At 47.6% G+C, this 15341-nt stretch overlaps 1 protein-coding gene across 2 annotated transcripts in view; it reads right to left on the bottom strand.

The window, feature by feature from the left end:
- Positions 1–2446: 2446 nt before the first annotated feature.
- The window catches only part of SMARCAL1 (SWI/SNF related, matrix associated, actin dependent regulator of chromatin, subfamily a like 1), a 72466-nt gene continuing 59571 nt past the window's right edge, over positions 2447–15341 (bottom strand). For both annotated transcript variants that reach the window (XM_050917006.1, XM_050917008.1), the window contains exons 15-17: positions 8426–8526; positions 4036–4132; positions 2447–2765 (exon numbers count right to left, since the gene is read on the bottom strand). In XM_050917006.1, coding sequence (XP_050772963.1) covers positions 2556–2765; positions 4036–4132; positions 8426–8526 — 408 coding nt within the window. In that variant the 3' untranslated portion in view covers positions 2447–2555. The remainder of the gene's footprint in view (positions 2766–4035; positions 4133–8425; positions 8527–15341) is intronic.

The raw sequence follows: 15341 nt of genomic DNA, 5'->3' as shown, positions 1-15341 counted from the left end.
TCTTCCCTCTTGCTTGCCACCTGCAAACCTTTATATCTACTTTGTACCAACTGAAAACCCCTTTTGCGCAGTCATAAATGAATTGCTAAGACATTATAGACTCATAGACTTTAAGGTCAGAAGGGACCATTATGATCATCTAGTTTGACCTCCTGCATAATGCAGGCCACAGAATCTCACTCATCCACTTCAATAACAAACCCTTAACCTATGTCTGAGTTACTGAAGTCCTCAAATTGTGGTTTGAAGATCTCAAGCTGCAGAGAATCCTCCAGCAAGTGACCCGTGCCCCATGCTGCAGAGGAAGGCGAAAAACTTCCAGGGCCTCTGCCAATCTGCCCTGGAGGAAAATTCCTTCCCGACCCCAAATATGGCCATCAGCTAAACCCTGAGCATGTGGGCAAGACTCAGCAGCCAGCACATTGTACCCATTGTGTATGAATCTTGTAGGCCATTTCCGTGCTTATGTGATGGTATTTGCAGTTAATGATACAATAAAACCTTAATTAAAGGAAAGCACTATCGTCAATTTGTTCACTTGGCAGAAGTCTCAAGCAACATAATGCTTTTACTATTGTCTGGTAACCATCTGCAGCTAAGCACCCTGTCTAAACAGCTGTGTTACCCCCTGTGAGTGAGAGGCAAAGTGTAAGAACTGTTTGTGTGTTCCCTTCCACCTTCTCCACACACAGTAACTGGGAGATGTATCTAACTGGCATCTTGGCAAATTCATAAATTTGACCCCTATTCATTCTTACATAGCACACGGCATTATCAATTATACATGCCCAGCCAATTCCTGGGCATCTTCTAGCTCTAAAAAAGGAGGCTGAGAAGACAGGAACAAGCTGTAGTGACTACACACTACCGCAGTCAAAGAAAGAAAGATTATTAGGCAAATATCGGGAGCCTGGATTCCTCAGGAGATTAGTAACACGATAAAAAGCCCATCATCCTTAGACTGCATATTCAAGTTTCACCCAGGGTGGTAGCAACCTATAAGTCTAATCATCTGATGGCTGTTCAGTGCCCGTGTGAAAAGGAACGGTTCCAATCGGTTGTCAGGGGTTATGTCACAAACACCGCTAGAAAGGAATGAAAGAACAGTACTGCACACTGTCAGGCTGCGGCTACACTGGCCCATTTCAGGATCTGTAATTCTCCACCATTGCAGCACAATAGCAATCGTGGAGAGTGTAAGCACAGACATTTTTACCACCATCCCATCTAACTCTAAATCGGAGCAGAGTTGGATGACAACAGTGGTAAAGACGCCCGAGAAGCCTCCACCACTACTACAGCATTGCTGCACTGGTGATGAGTTACAGGTCCTAAAGGTGCCAATATAGTAGCACCCTTACGGGGACATAAAATGCCCATTAGAGGAGTGGTTGGTACATGGCCTATAAGCAAGTGTCCCTTATGAGCTAAAGCACTTAAAGGTGATTTTCTTATTCAACAGATTGGAGCTGCAACTACTATAAATAATTTAAATAAATACTAACGTTTCCAGTCTCGTATTTCTTAAAGTTCCAAGGCCCAGATGTGAGACAAGACTCCAAATCAAAGAAAAAAACAGGCGCACAGGGCACTGAGAGCACTGCGGAAAAAATTGCTTTTTGCACAACAGGTTTAGTCTGAAGTCTCAGTTTCCTGATTTGTTGTTTCTGCTGTAAACAAGTGAGAGCACGCACACACCCAAAACCAGGTACAGTGGAGAGAGAACACAGGGGAAAAAAGCTTAACAAGAGGCTGTGGCAAAGTGGCCTAAGCCTCCGGTTTTAAATACTAGCCCAATGGTAGTCCTGGGTTCAAATCTTGGCAGGATCACATCAGCCCTTCACCATCCCAAGATAGATATATTGAGTTCTAAGCAATTTGTTGTATGTGGGTCTTCAGGATGAGATTTAATAACTGTGGTCTGCAGTAATTGCAAATAGATGGTCATTGCACGTTAGCCCAGGCAATTCTGAAAGTCTGGGTTAAAGGTCCTGACTGCTCTGCACAGATGATAAAGATCCTATGCACTTGTTGCAGATCTAGAGATCTGGTCAAAATTCCTCCTCTCACTTCTGAGCTGTGCCCCAGACTGCATGTCAGTGGTGAACTACGTATACAGTGTGTAAAGTTCTTTGGGGTGATAATATTTTGCATTTATATGGCGCTCTGCCTGTTCAAGGCAGTCTGTAGCCATTCACTAGTTCATCCTTGTGACACTCCTGTTATGTAAACAGGTGAGCATTATTTAAAATAAAACAGGTGTAAAAACTGAGGCCCAGAAGGGACGTGCCTTGCCCAAGGCCACTGTGAGTCATTGACAAAGACAGGATTAGAACTCAGTATCTGACACCCAGCCCTCCTTTCGCTGACCCAGATGAGCACCTTACCTTCTCCTTCCATCCTTTGGGGGCGCGGGGGGAACACTATAGAAGTAAGACACTGAATCTTCTCCAAAACCCATTCTTCTGTTTTATTTTTGAAAACTCAAACAATACAATGATTCTGTGGTTTTTGTTTTTTAAATAAAAATCTGTTAAGTGTCTCTTCCTTTCTAGTTACTGTCTGTGAAAATAATCTTCAAGACGCTGTTTCTTACGTGGACTCGCTGAGCAGGTGTCCACTCCTGCATCCTGAGAGGCACTCCCGGAGTCAGACTCCTGGCAAGCGTCAGCCGCCTCCACGAGCAAAGCTTCATCGAGGTCGTCTCCCTGCTCAGAGAAGGTCCTCTGGAAAAGGCTGTAAATGGTCTGCTGCTTCGGGTCTCGCTGTGAAAGTAGAGCAGAGAGGTTCTGCACACACAGGGTATTAACAAACAAGCCAAACAGCCGGCGATTATAATTAGTTCACAGCTCCCGTTTCCCTCACAGCTCCCCTGACCAATGGAGAATGGAATTCCAGTGCGAGAGGTACCCATGAGAGAACAGCAGGGATTCAGCCTGAACTCAGTTCTGCCATTGTGCCCTCTGCAATGAAGCCACACATCAGTGTTTTCTCAGAGATGGAGAGAGAGAAAGGGGTTGATACGCACAATTTTGTGGCCCCTTGCAGAGCAAGGAAAAGCTACTAGACAGGGCCGGCTCCAGGCCCCAGCACACCAAGCATGTGCTTGGGGCGGCATGCCATGGGGGGCGCTCTGCCAGTTGCCGGGAGGGCGTCAGGCAGCTCCAGTGGACCTCTCGCAGGCATGCCTGCGGAGGATCCGCTGGCCCCGTGGCTCCGGTGGACCTCCCACAGGCGTCCCTATGGGAGGTCCACCGGAACCGTGGGACCAGCAGACCCTCCACAGCAACATCTGTGGGAGATCCACCGGAGCCGCGGGACTGGTGAGCAGCAGAGCGCCCCCCGCGGCGTGCCGCCATGCTTGGGGCGGCGAAATGGCTAGAGCTGGCCTTGCTACTAGAGGAAGCTTTTCCCATGGAAACTTCTAGAAGAATTTCCTCATGGAGATTCCCTCACAGTGAAGGCAAGGGAGCTGCTCCAACGGATCCTTATGATCCAGGGGAGCTGCAAGAGGCCAGTGAAATACACGCACAGAGGTCCAGTGCTCTCTGCTGGTTTTGGTCTCTGGCACCTCCCTGGCCACGCTACCTAGGTCTCCCAGGGGATGGGGGCTCAGCCTCAGAAAAGGTAATAAGAGCCTGGAGCTGTATTTACATTGCCAGCACAAACTTGCAGAGTGAGAGTTGGGGGACAATAGGGCTGCCCCCTCTGCCCTGACCCCATCCTCTTTCCCATGTGGTTCCCTACCACATGGAGAAACCTCCACAGGGCCTGAGGGGGATTATGAGATCGTACTGCAGAGGCACCGGAGTCTCCTTCCACACAACAAGTCCGGGATCATTGCGTGGAGGGTCCACTGCCGTGCGGCTCGGGGAGGAAGGTGGATGACCCAGCCTACTGCACTTAAGGCAGAACTGGCATGAGCTCAGATCTTCTCTTCTGTTAATATGTCACTCTAGAGACATACAAAGCCCAAGTCAGTTTAACTTCTCCCAGGAATGACTCGGGCTAATGTCTCACATTCACATCATTTACCTTGTAGAAGTAATCAGTGGCTTCAGCTGTTTCAGAGAAACTGGCTTCAGAAAGACCGGCTTCGCCCAGCACTTTTATCTTCTCTTGAATCATAGGCCTGTGGGGAGATAACAAGCACCAAATATTGCTGGAAAGGAAAGTGGTAGCATTTAAGATGTCACAAGCTTCTTTCTAGGCAGAGGAACACAATAATTTATCATGAGAAGTGGGTGAGGGAATCTCTTTCGTTGGACCAACTCTTACTGGTGAAAGACAAAAACTTTCGAGCTTACATTCTTCAGAACTGGGAAAGGTACTGAGTGTCAAACTAAATAGAAGGGAGTTAACCCATGTTGCGAGAGACCATTTCCAAGGTGAAGTGGGCAGTTAACACCTCTCCAACAATATGACAAAGGAGAGTTAGTGTGTTGCAGATTGTTGTGTGAGCCATAAATCCAGTGTCTTTATTAAGTCTGATTTTTGGTGTATAGCAGAGTTATCAATTTAAGCTCCCAGGCTTGTCCTTTGAAGGTGTTGTGCAGGTTTCTTTTGAGGATGAGGACTGAGAGGTCTGATATGGAGTGATCATTTTATGAAGAAAAGTGCTTGCCTTGGGGTGATATGGCGTTTTTGCCTTTTATCATTTTCCTGTCCAAATTCATTTGAGAGCACAGCGATTCTCTGGTCTCACTCACGTAGTTGCTATTGGAGCATTTTGTGCACTAGATGAAGTACACAACATGTTGTGATAGGCATGTGTAGGACCCCTGGAGCTTGAAAGGTATTGTGATGAAGCCCCTCTCCTGCAAAGTGCCAGCTGAAGATATTGGAGAACAGAGAGATCAGGTGGCCTCCTGGCCCGGGGAAAGAGACAAAGGCCAGAGGAGGGGCTGGAGGGAGTGTCAGTTTGGAGCTGGATGGGGAAATAGATGGAGGCCCAGAACCAGGGTCTAGGCTCCCTGCCCTGCAAAATGGACCTGAGTGAGGGGTCCTGTTTTCTGTACCTACAATCTCTGGTTTAGACTGTGTTCCTATCACCTAATAACCCTTCTGTTTTACAGTCTGACTGAGAGTCACGGTGAATTGCAGGAAGTGGGGGCTGCAGGGCCCTGACTCTGTGACAGGCGTGTGTCGGGGGTGTCTATCATTGGAGCAGTGGAGATATGTTTGCAGGTTTTGCATCTGTTATGGCAGGTGCTGCTGCCACTATGAGTTGGCGTTTCCTGATCTGTGGGGAGCTTGCTTCTGATGACGAGTTTGGTGAGGTTAGGGTATTGGCTGAAGACCAGCAGAGTGAGTTTGGGAAAGATTTCTTTCAGGATGTGGTCCCCATTGAGGATAAGTTGTAATTGTTTAATGATGCCCTGTATGGGTTCCAGTGTGGGGTGGTAGGTGACACCTAGGGGTGTGCAGTTGGAGGGTTCCCACCCCCCACACTGAAGCAAGTTCTTTTTTGAATGTTTGAGTGGCCCGTTCCATGATGTGATCTACTTTTCGGGTGGAGTATCCTTGCTTGGTAAATGCGATTTTAAGCTTGTAAAGGTGTGTATCTCAGGCTTTCTCCTTGGAGCAAATTCTGTGGCCACAGCTTTCTTGGTATACTGGGGGTGGTTACTGGTTCTGTGGGTTTCTTGTATCTACTTGTCTGTGGGGTTCCATTGTTGAAGCTGATCTCGGTGTTCAGGAAATTGATGCTGATGTGGGAATGTTCTAGAGAGAGTTTGATGGATGGGTGTGACGCTCTTTGCCTCAGGGGAACACCCTGCACTCCCATGTTCATCCTTATAAAATGATTGCGTGGTACCCAATGCAAAGTTTGTGATGTCAGGTGTCTTCAGAAGGCTCATGATGCACTGGATATTGTTGTTATGGTGGTGTTACAGTAATTGTTGTTACTGTAATGTTATAGGTTGTAATTTCACGTATATAGTTATGAGGCTGAAAATGTGTCCTCATGGCTTAAAACAAGCCCTGGCAAAACTCTCCAGGAACAGAGGGGCAGTTCATACCTCATCAGGGCATGTATGGGTCAAACCCAGCCCAGCCTCACAGGAACAAACGATCTGTTGGACTCTCAAGTGAGTCACCCCCCTTCCCTTGGTCATTTTGGGACTGTGATGAGGTAATGCTTACCTGACTCTGAAGGCGGCGGGGAGCAAAGCCAAGAGGGAAGAAAGAACATGATAAAAGGTAGAAACGTTTGCCATGCTCTTCCTCTCTCTTCCACCTCCATCTACAGAATCACTGATCAAAGGGGAAAGCCTGGCAGAAGGGCAACTAGCCAGCCTGTGGTGAGAAGCATCTAAGTTTATAAGGGCACTGACAGTGTTAAGATCAGCTTAGAATGGGTTTTGCTTTTATTTCATTTGACCAAATCTGATTTGTTGTGCTTTGACTTAAAATCTCTTAAAATTTCTGTAGTTAATAAATTTGTTTGTTTATTCTACCTGAAGCAGTGTGTTTGGTTTGATGCATGTCAGAGATTTCCCTTGGGACAACAAGCCTGGAACATATCAATTTCTTTGTTAAATTGATGAACTCATATAAGCTTGCAGCGTCCAGCGGGCATAACTGGACACTGCAAGATGGAGGTTCCCAGGGTTGCATCTGGGACCGGAGATATTGGCTAGTGTCATTCGGTTACACAATCCAAGCAGCAGCTGGCCAAAAGTGCTCACTCACTTAACGGGACCAGCTTACATGCTAGAGGCTGTGCGTGAATAGCGTGGGAGTGGGGGTTCTCACAGCAGAGCAGGGTAAGGCTGGCTCCCAGAGTCGAAGACTGAAGTTACCTAGCAGATCATTGGTCCAGATAACACCACGGGAACGTCACAATGGAGGGTAGTGGTTGAAGTTGTGATGGAAATATATGAGGGAGTTTAGGTTATCTGTCCAGAGGCTGAAAACATCATTGATGTATCTCAGGTATATCACTGGTTTTGTGGTGTCATTTACCATGGGCCAATGCAAAACCACTGTTTTCGGAGTATTGAAATGCACCGGCCCTTTCACCTTAGGACAGATCTCATACTAGCAGAGCCAGTTCTAGTAACCAAAGTCAATTTCACTATGTTGCCTTCTGTTTGTATGCACATACCTAGAATGCTGTGTTAAGCTTTGAGAACCTCAGGACCACAGATATTAAACAGAGGCATTCAGAAAAAAAAAAACAGTAGAAAGGATTAGAGAAGCTAAATGGACTGATCTGGATGTAAAGGTTGAGAGCTAAATGCATGCAGTGTAATTAACTGACAAATAAGAGGCTGTGATTGCAGTCTACAAATATTTGGAAGGTGTAAAGTTCAAAAAGTGAGCAACAGGTTCCATTCCCATCTCCAATTCCAAGGATTTGCAACATATGACAAGAAACTATGAAGAAGTGAACCTCACCTAGCACCATTAAAGACCCTTCATTAATAAAATGCCCTCATCTCTCCTGGAGTTGGCATGGGCGGGAGCGAGGATGAAAGGATAAGTATGTCCTTTTCTGAAAAGCATATTTCCTTTCAGTCAAGCACTAGCGGTTGCTACCGCATTTTACAAATGAAACGCGAAATTACTGTCATTAGCTTTCCTTGAAATGTGGGCGATGTATCAGTTTCCAGTTTCTCCTGATGCAAGGCTGTAATTATTTGCAGCCATGATATTCTGGGAACTGTATAAGTTCACTTCAGCTCATTTGCTCTTTCAGATGAGATAATGGAAAGATATAATTTTGGACATTCAAAGTACCATCTGGTGAATCATTTTCCTTCATCGATTGCAGGTCCCTTCCCTAACAGCACAGAGGATTTCCTAGATACCTCCCCATCACATTATACTCCCACAGCCCTCCATCCCATCAACCTTTCCGCAAGCCAAAGAAGGATGAATTGAGTTCCCACTGAGGCATGTCAATGTGAGTTGGTCAGGCGGCTTTGCTGAAGAGCAACATGAGAAGCAGCAGAGCAGGCTTCCTTTGTGTGCCCAAGAACTCACGACCCAGGGAGCTGTATGGGACTTATCTCTGCTGAACCCCCTAAGTCCTTGCTAACTTCACCTCTCAGGAAGTGCTCAGAGCCTGTTGCAACCAAGCAGCAAAAAGTCCTCTCCCTATTCCCAGCCTGTGAACGTTTAGATACGTTAAGCCCTCTCAAACATCTCAACAACCACTCTTTGCCTGATAAATAGGTCTATTTTACTGGCTTGGCACCTTCCGTTACAAGGCCAGACTGTTAACAAGACTTTGCCCTTCTAGAAAGCCCCACCCCAAAGGCAAATATCACTCCTCTCGGTACCCTGAGAGCATGTTACTGCCACCCCCATTGTACAGAGGAGGAATCAAGCACAGAGAGGTTAAGTAACGTATCCCAAGTCACACAAGTCCCAAGAGATAGATGAAGAGTTAGCCGGAATCCTTTCCACTCCCTACCATAAGTAGTCATCTGCTGTGCCTTTAGCCACCAGGTAATGAATGTTAACAGAACTGGTTTGTCCAATTCGATGAGCCCGATCTTCTGCTTGGATCAAAACCTGTATTTAAATAAGCAGAAAAAGCACAATGAAACAGTGTCACACACAAGAATTTACAAAACTGGCCCCAGGAAATAGAGACCTATTTTTCCTGATGCTTAACTACTCCGATTTGTGCCCTATTAACACCAAGAGTCCCCAGCTGAGATCAGGGTGTAGCAGAGAGCCAACCCAGCCCACTCAAAATTTATATCCTAAACAGCCAAGCTGCACAATGGGCGGGAGGATGGAAGGGGTATTTCCCCCTTTTACTCACGAGGAACTGAGGCAGAGAGAGATGAAACAACTTGCCCCAGGTCACCCAGGAAACATGTGGCAGAGCAGAGATCTGAGTTCAGATTCTAGTCCCTGGCCAGCACCCGAACCCCAAAGATCTACCTTCCTCTCAGACATTTTCCTCTGATGTCTTCTAAACAACCAGCTGCTAAAAGAATTCCCTAGAGAAAGCTCCTCTGCTAAAACATTCAGTTTCCTGCATCACCAGAAGTGTGTGCATGTGTGTGGGATTTGCAATTGACACTGTGAAAAAACAAATACTCATATAGTTTTTCTGAGGCATACGGGGGCTGTTGGAATTCCAGCCCTGCCGGTAACTGGTAATTCAAATGGCATACTGCATTCAGAGGCCCTCACACAGCTCCACAGTTTGTATATATAACGATAATTTACTGAAATGCCTCTGCCTTAGGGGAGGAATGCATCAGCTGCTTAATGGTGCACAGCTGTGCTACTCTACAATTTAGAGCAAGAAGTGAAGTGGAGTGAGAAATGGTGTGGCCCAGTGGGTAGAGCACTGACTGGGATTCAGGAGACCTGGATTCTAGTTACTAGTTCGGAAACTGGCCTGCTGGGTGATCCTGGGCTAGTCACTTCGCTTCTCCGTGCTGTAGTTTCCCCATTTGCACATGGGGCTAATGATACTGGCGACCTCCTCTGTAAAGTGAACGGAGATCTACCTGGTGAAGAGTGCTAGGAGAATGAGGTATTCTTATTATCCAACTCAAATGGCTGGTGAATAGTAGGCAAGCAGGACGGAATCTGGGCAGGGATCCAGGCTTAGTCCCCAGCCCTCTTGAAGGCAGCATGCTTGGATGTCTAAGGACAAGTGGTCAGGCCCTTTGTTTTATATTGAAAATGAAAGCCAGCACTTGTGGACCTGTCTGTTCCCTTCCACCGCTGTGCTGGAACACTGGTTCAGTACTGACTCAGAGAACACTGCCACCTCATGAGAGTCACCAATCCACTGGCGCAAAGAGATTTTGATGCTTACCAGTATGCATAGGCGACTCATTGGAGGGATACAAGGGGGGCACCAGCTAAAGGAGAGGCAGGTGACCTCCCCACGTGACCCCTCCCTGCCCTAACCCAAACCCAGCCCTCATTACCTGGTGGGTGGGGGGGCCTGTCCTCCCACTGCACCAGATACGGATTTCTGAACCGCAGGGCTCTCCCGGGAACCGCAGCAGCAAAAGGAGCAGAACGTGGGGCCACTCAGCAGCCCCACGCCAGCAGCTCCTCTGGCGCGGCTATACCACCCCCAGCCCTGTCCTCTGGTGGGGTTGTACAGACCCCAGATAGGAGACGCAGCTGCGTGGAAGGGCTGGGGGCAGGGCTGAGGGCGGTACAGCCACGCCAGAGCGGCCCCGCATTCTGCTCTTTTTGCCGCTGTGGTTCTCGGGAGAGCCCTGCAGTTGTGAAAATGAGTCTTTCCGGTACGGCGTACCGGCAATAAATATCTAATGGTACGGCGTGCCTGACTATACCTGCTTACTTGCACCAAACCCAATTCAAGCAGTGCCTGGCCTTTCCTTGGAGGTTTCCAAGCCAAGCGCTAGCTAAGCCCACGTCCAGACTACCCCGCCGTATCGGCGGGTTAAAATCGATTGCTCGGGGATCGATATATCGCGTCTAGTCTAGACGTGATATATCGATCCCTGAGCGCGCTTACATCGATTCCGGAACTCCATCAACCCGAACGGAGTTCCGGAATCGAAACGGAGAGCCGCTGACATCGATCCCGCGCCGTCTGGACGGGTGAGTAATTCGATCTTAGATATTCGACTTCAGCTACGTTATTCACGTAGCTGAAGTTGCGTATCTAAGATCGATTTTCCTCCCCTAGTCTGGACGAGGCCTAAGACTGACTGATCAGTAATAGACTCATAGACTCATAGGTCAGAAGGGACCAATCTGATCATCTAGTCTGACCTCCTGCACAAGGCAGGCCACAGAACCCCACCCATCCAATTTTATAACAACCCCTATCCCAGGACCGAGTTATTGAAATCCTCAAAAATGGTTTGAAGACCTCAAGCTGCAGGGAAACCACCAGCAAGTGACCCGTGCCCCACGCTGCAGGTGAAGGCGAAAAACCTCCAGGGCACCTGCCAATCCGCCCTGGAGGAAAATTCCTTCCCGACCCCAAATATGGCGATCAGCTAAACCTTGAGCATGTGGGCAAGAGTCACCAGCCAGCACCCAAGAAGGAATTCTCCGCAGCAACTCAGTACCCATCGCATCCAACATCTCCCCACAGACCATTGAGCAGACCTGTCTGGTGGTAATTCAAGATCAATTGCCCAAATTAACGATCCTATCATAACATCCCCTCCATATACTTATCAAGCTTTGTCTTAAAGCCAGGAAAGTCTTTTGCCCCTACTACTTCCCTCGGAAGGCTATTCCAGAACTTCACTCCCCTAATGGTCAGAAACCTTCGTCTAATTTCAAGTCTAAACTTCCTAATATCCAGTTTATACCCATTCGTCCTCGTGTCTACATTAGTACTAAACTTAAATAATTCCTCTCCCTCCCTAACGTTAACCCCCTTGATATATTTATATAGGGCGAGCATATCCCCCCTCAGCCTTCTTTTGGCCAGGCTAAACAAGCCAAGCTCTTTGAGTCTCCTTTCATAAGGCAGTTTTTCCATTCCTCGGATCATCCTCATAGCCCATCTCTGAACCTGTTCCAGTTTGAATTCATCCTAGCAGGTACCAAGCAGGAATGTTTTCCAGCACTCCATTTTCACAGCTCAGCATTTCTGGTGTCTTTGTGCAGGCGGATCAGAGAGATAACAGATTCTTTGTTGGCCAGAGGTGAAATTGGTTTAAATTGAGACATTTTCCTTATTATATGGCACAGTTCAAAGCTGTGATCCTATCGACTGCCCCAACTGGATGCAGAGAAACAGCACTGGAGCATATGGGCTGAAAAAGAACAGGATTAATTTTCTTTAAATAATTAAAAAAAGCAGTACAGGGGACAGAATGCAGTGCATCTTTACAAGGTGTTAATATGCTCCTCACTCTGTTACTGTACTATCTGAGTCCCTCTCAATCTCCAAGGCATTTATCCTCAACACACCCCTGTGAAGTAGGGAAGGGCTGTATCCCCATTTTACAGCTGTGGAATTGAGGCCCTGAGACACCGAGAGCATGTCTACACTGCAGACCAAGGTGTAACTGTAGAGTAGATAGGCATATCCACACTCGCTTTGATCTGCTCGTACAGGTAACAATAGCAATGCAGATGCAGCCGTGTGGACCTCAGTATGAGCCAGCAGCCCACGTATGTCCCTAGTATCCCCAGCAGGCATGCACTGGGGAAACTAACTCATGCTGAAGCTCAGGCTGCCACATCTTCACTGCTAGTATTAAGAACATAAGAATGGTCAGACTGGGTCAGACCAAAGGTCCACCTAGCCCAGTACCCTGTCTGTGACAGTGGCCAGTCTGCCAGGTGCCCCAAAGGCAATGAACAGAACAGGTAATCAGCAAGTGATCCACCTCCTGTCGCTCATTCCCAGCTTCTGGCAAACAGAGGCTAGGGATGCCATCTCTGCCTTGGCTAATAGCCACTGATGGACCTACCCTCCATGAACTTATCTAAGTTTTTTTTGAACCCTGTTATAGTCTTGGCTTTCGCAACATCCTCTGGCAAGGAATTCCATAGGTTGACTGTGCGTTATGTGAAGAAATACTTCCTTTTGTTTTAAACCTGCTGCCTACTAATTTCATTGGGAACCTCTAGTTCTTGTGTTATGAGAAGGAGTAAATAACACGTCCTTATCTACTTTCTCCACACCAGTCATGATTTTATAGACCTCTATCATATCCCCCCTTAACCATCTCTTTTTCAAGCTGAAAAGTCCCAGTCTTATTAATTCTCCTCAGACGGCAGCTGTTCCATACCCCTAATAATTTGTGTTGACCGTTTCTGAACCTTTTCCAATTCCAATATATCTTCTTTTTTTTTTTTTTTTGTAAAGGGGCAACTACATCTGCACGCAGTACTCAAGATGTGGGCATATCATGCACTAGCTAGATTAAAGCTAGCAGAGGGATGTGTGTTTAACAGGAACTTCTGGTAAATGTTCATCCCTGTTTCTCTGCTAACATAAAAACAATGTGCTGTTCCTTCCATACCACAGTATGGTAGCTGTCTGGAGTAGCCCGTTCTGCTGTTTTAATGGGATTACATCATTAGCCTGATCTGGTATTAATAATCAGTAATGTTACTTCTCACTAGCAGCCCAGCTGGCTCCATACGGACACCTAGTCTTTTACATTAGTAGACTATGGGTAAGGCCCTACCAAATTCACAGCCATGAAAAATGCATCACAGACCATGAATTCTGGTCTCCCCCCTGAAATCTGGCCTTCTGTGTGCTTTCACTGTATAGTATACAGATTTCAGGGGGGAGACCAGCGTTTCTCAAACTGAGGGCCCTGAACCAAAGGGGAGTTGTGGAGGAGCGTCACAAGGTTATTTTAAGGAGGTCACAGTACTGCCATGCTTACTTCTGTGCTGCCTTCATGGCTGGGTAGCCAGAGGGTGACAGCTGCTGACTGAGGGCCCAGCCCTGCAGGCAGCAGCGCAGAAGTAAGGGTGACAATACCATCCTACGCCATCCTTACTGCTGCGCTGCTGCTGGCCACGGCGCTGCCTTCAGAGCTGGGATCCCAGCCAGCAGCTGAGGTTCTCAAGCTGCCCAGCCCTGAAGGCAGCGCCGCCGCCAGCACCAGTGCAGAAGAAAGGGTAGCATTACTGCAACCCCGAAACAATAAGTTGTGACCCCCCCCACACTCCTTTTTGGGTCAGGACCCCTACAATTACAACACTGTGAAATTTCAGATTTAAATAGCTGAAATAATAAAATGAACCATTTTTAAAATCCTATGACCACGAAATTGACCAAAATGGACAGTGAATTTGGTAGGGCCCTAACTATGGGCCTGTAGAAAGTTGCGCTCACCTATTTGAGTGCTCCCAGGGGCCAGGAGTGGTGCTGCTGTTCTCTTCAGCTCCCAGTGCCCCGTCTGCCATCTGCCTGCCTCTGCAGGTCTTCTGGGCTCAGCCCTCTAGCCGAGTCACACAGGGCAAACCCCTTCCGGGGACAACAAACAGAAGCCGTTCATTGCCCTTCAGGACTAACTACAAACCAAACTGTTTCTTACACTTCTGGGCTAAATTCCCTCTCCAGACCCAAATCAGGAGGATTCCTACTGAACTCCTGCCACTGACTGGCCAGCAATGGGCCCTGACCCAGCCTGTTCCTTTGGCTGTCGCCTAGGCAGCATCATCCCTTCTTACTCCTCTGGCTCCAGCCAGGACCTGCTTTTGCTTGCAGGAGCAGGTAGCTCCTTTTATTTCTGACTGCTGGGCCTTGACTGGCTGTTGCTGGCTCCCACCTTCTAGATGCTGGAGGACCAGATCTCAATGGTTCCCCAAAATGGCTGCTCCCATGACAACTCTGTTGGCAAGCCTGGAGGTCTAATACTCACTGCTCTTTACTCTCTGGGAGCAGTTCCTGCGGCAGGGTGTAGCAGTGCAGCGGGGTCTCCAGCAGGGGGGCCACGAAGACCTGGTACACCCTGTCACAGGGCCCAGTCTTGGAAGGTGAAGAGTGCCTCTTATAAGAGGGTACACACCCTTACTGCGCCTGAAGTCAAAAGGAGTTAAGTTACCCCTAGGATCAGGTCCCAGGAGTCCATATTAATACATTGTAAAATACTGAAGCAAAATGAACTTGCAAGCCTAAAGACACAGTGCCTGGACTATGAGGTGAGTGCTCAGATAACCTCTTCATCCCTTAGTTATTTGCTGCTAGATGCAAAGTCCCCCATGTGTAGCTGAGATTAAAGGAAAATGCCATTTAAAATGAGATGTGATCGATAATCAGAGCTCCCTAGTCCTAGAGAGGGGAGCAGAAGGTCAGTATTGATGATGGGCCTATTCAAAGCAAAAAAAAAAAAAAAATCTACAAACTGACCAGCTGGTCTAGTGGCAGTTCTCGTGATCCAGTACTAGAGTGCTGCCAAGACAGAGAACAAAAGTTTGCATCACTTTTGAGTGATCCCCTCTGGCCACTGGCTGACTTCACTGGCAGCAGCAGCCAGTCCAGTCAGCTGGGGTTGCAGCAATTTAAAGGTTTCTGGCGGGCTGGGAGTGTAAGAGAGTAGTGAGGAAGGAAACAGAGAAATCCTGGATGATGCTGCCCCACCTCCAAAGAACAACCATAACACTATTCCATTTCCACCCCTCAACACTACAAACAGTCCCCTTTTTTGGCAATATTATTGATCAGTACGGTAATAAGAATAGTAACACCACCTAGCTCTTATATAGCACTTTTTTCAGTGGCTCCCAAAGCACTTTACAGCGGAGGTTAGCATCATTATCCCCATTTTACAGATGGGAAAACTGAGGCACAGAGGGGGGAAGTGACTTCCCCAAGGTTACCTATCAGGTCATGACAGCACTAGGAATAGAACCCAGGTTTCCGGAGTCCCAGTACCGTGCTCTCTCCACTG

The sequence above is a fragment of the Gopherus flavomarginatus genome, chromosome 10 (assembly GCF_025201925.1).
Source record: "Gopherus flavomarginatus isolate rGopFla2 chromosome 10, rGopFla2.mat.asm, whole genome shotgun sequence".
Taxonomy (NCBI): Eukaryota; Metazoa; Chordata; order Testudines; family Testudinidae; genus Gopherus; species Gopherus flavomarginatus.
This window is presented reverse-complemented; position numbering and strand designations above follow the sequence as displayed.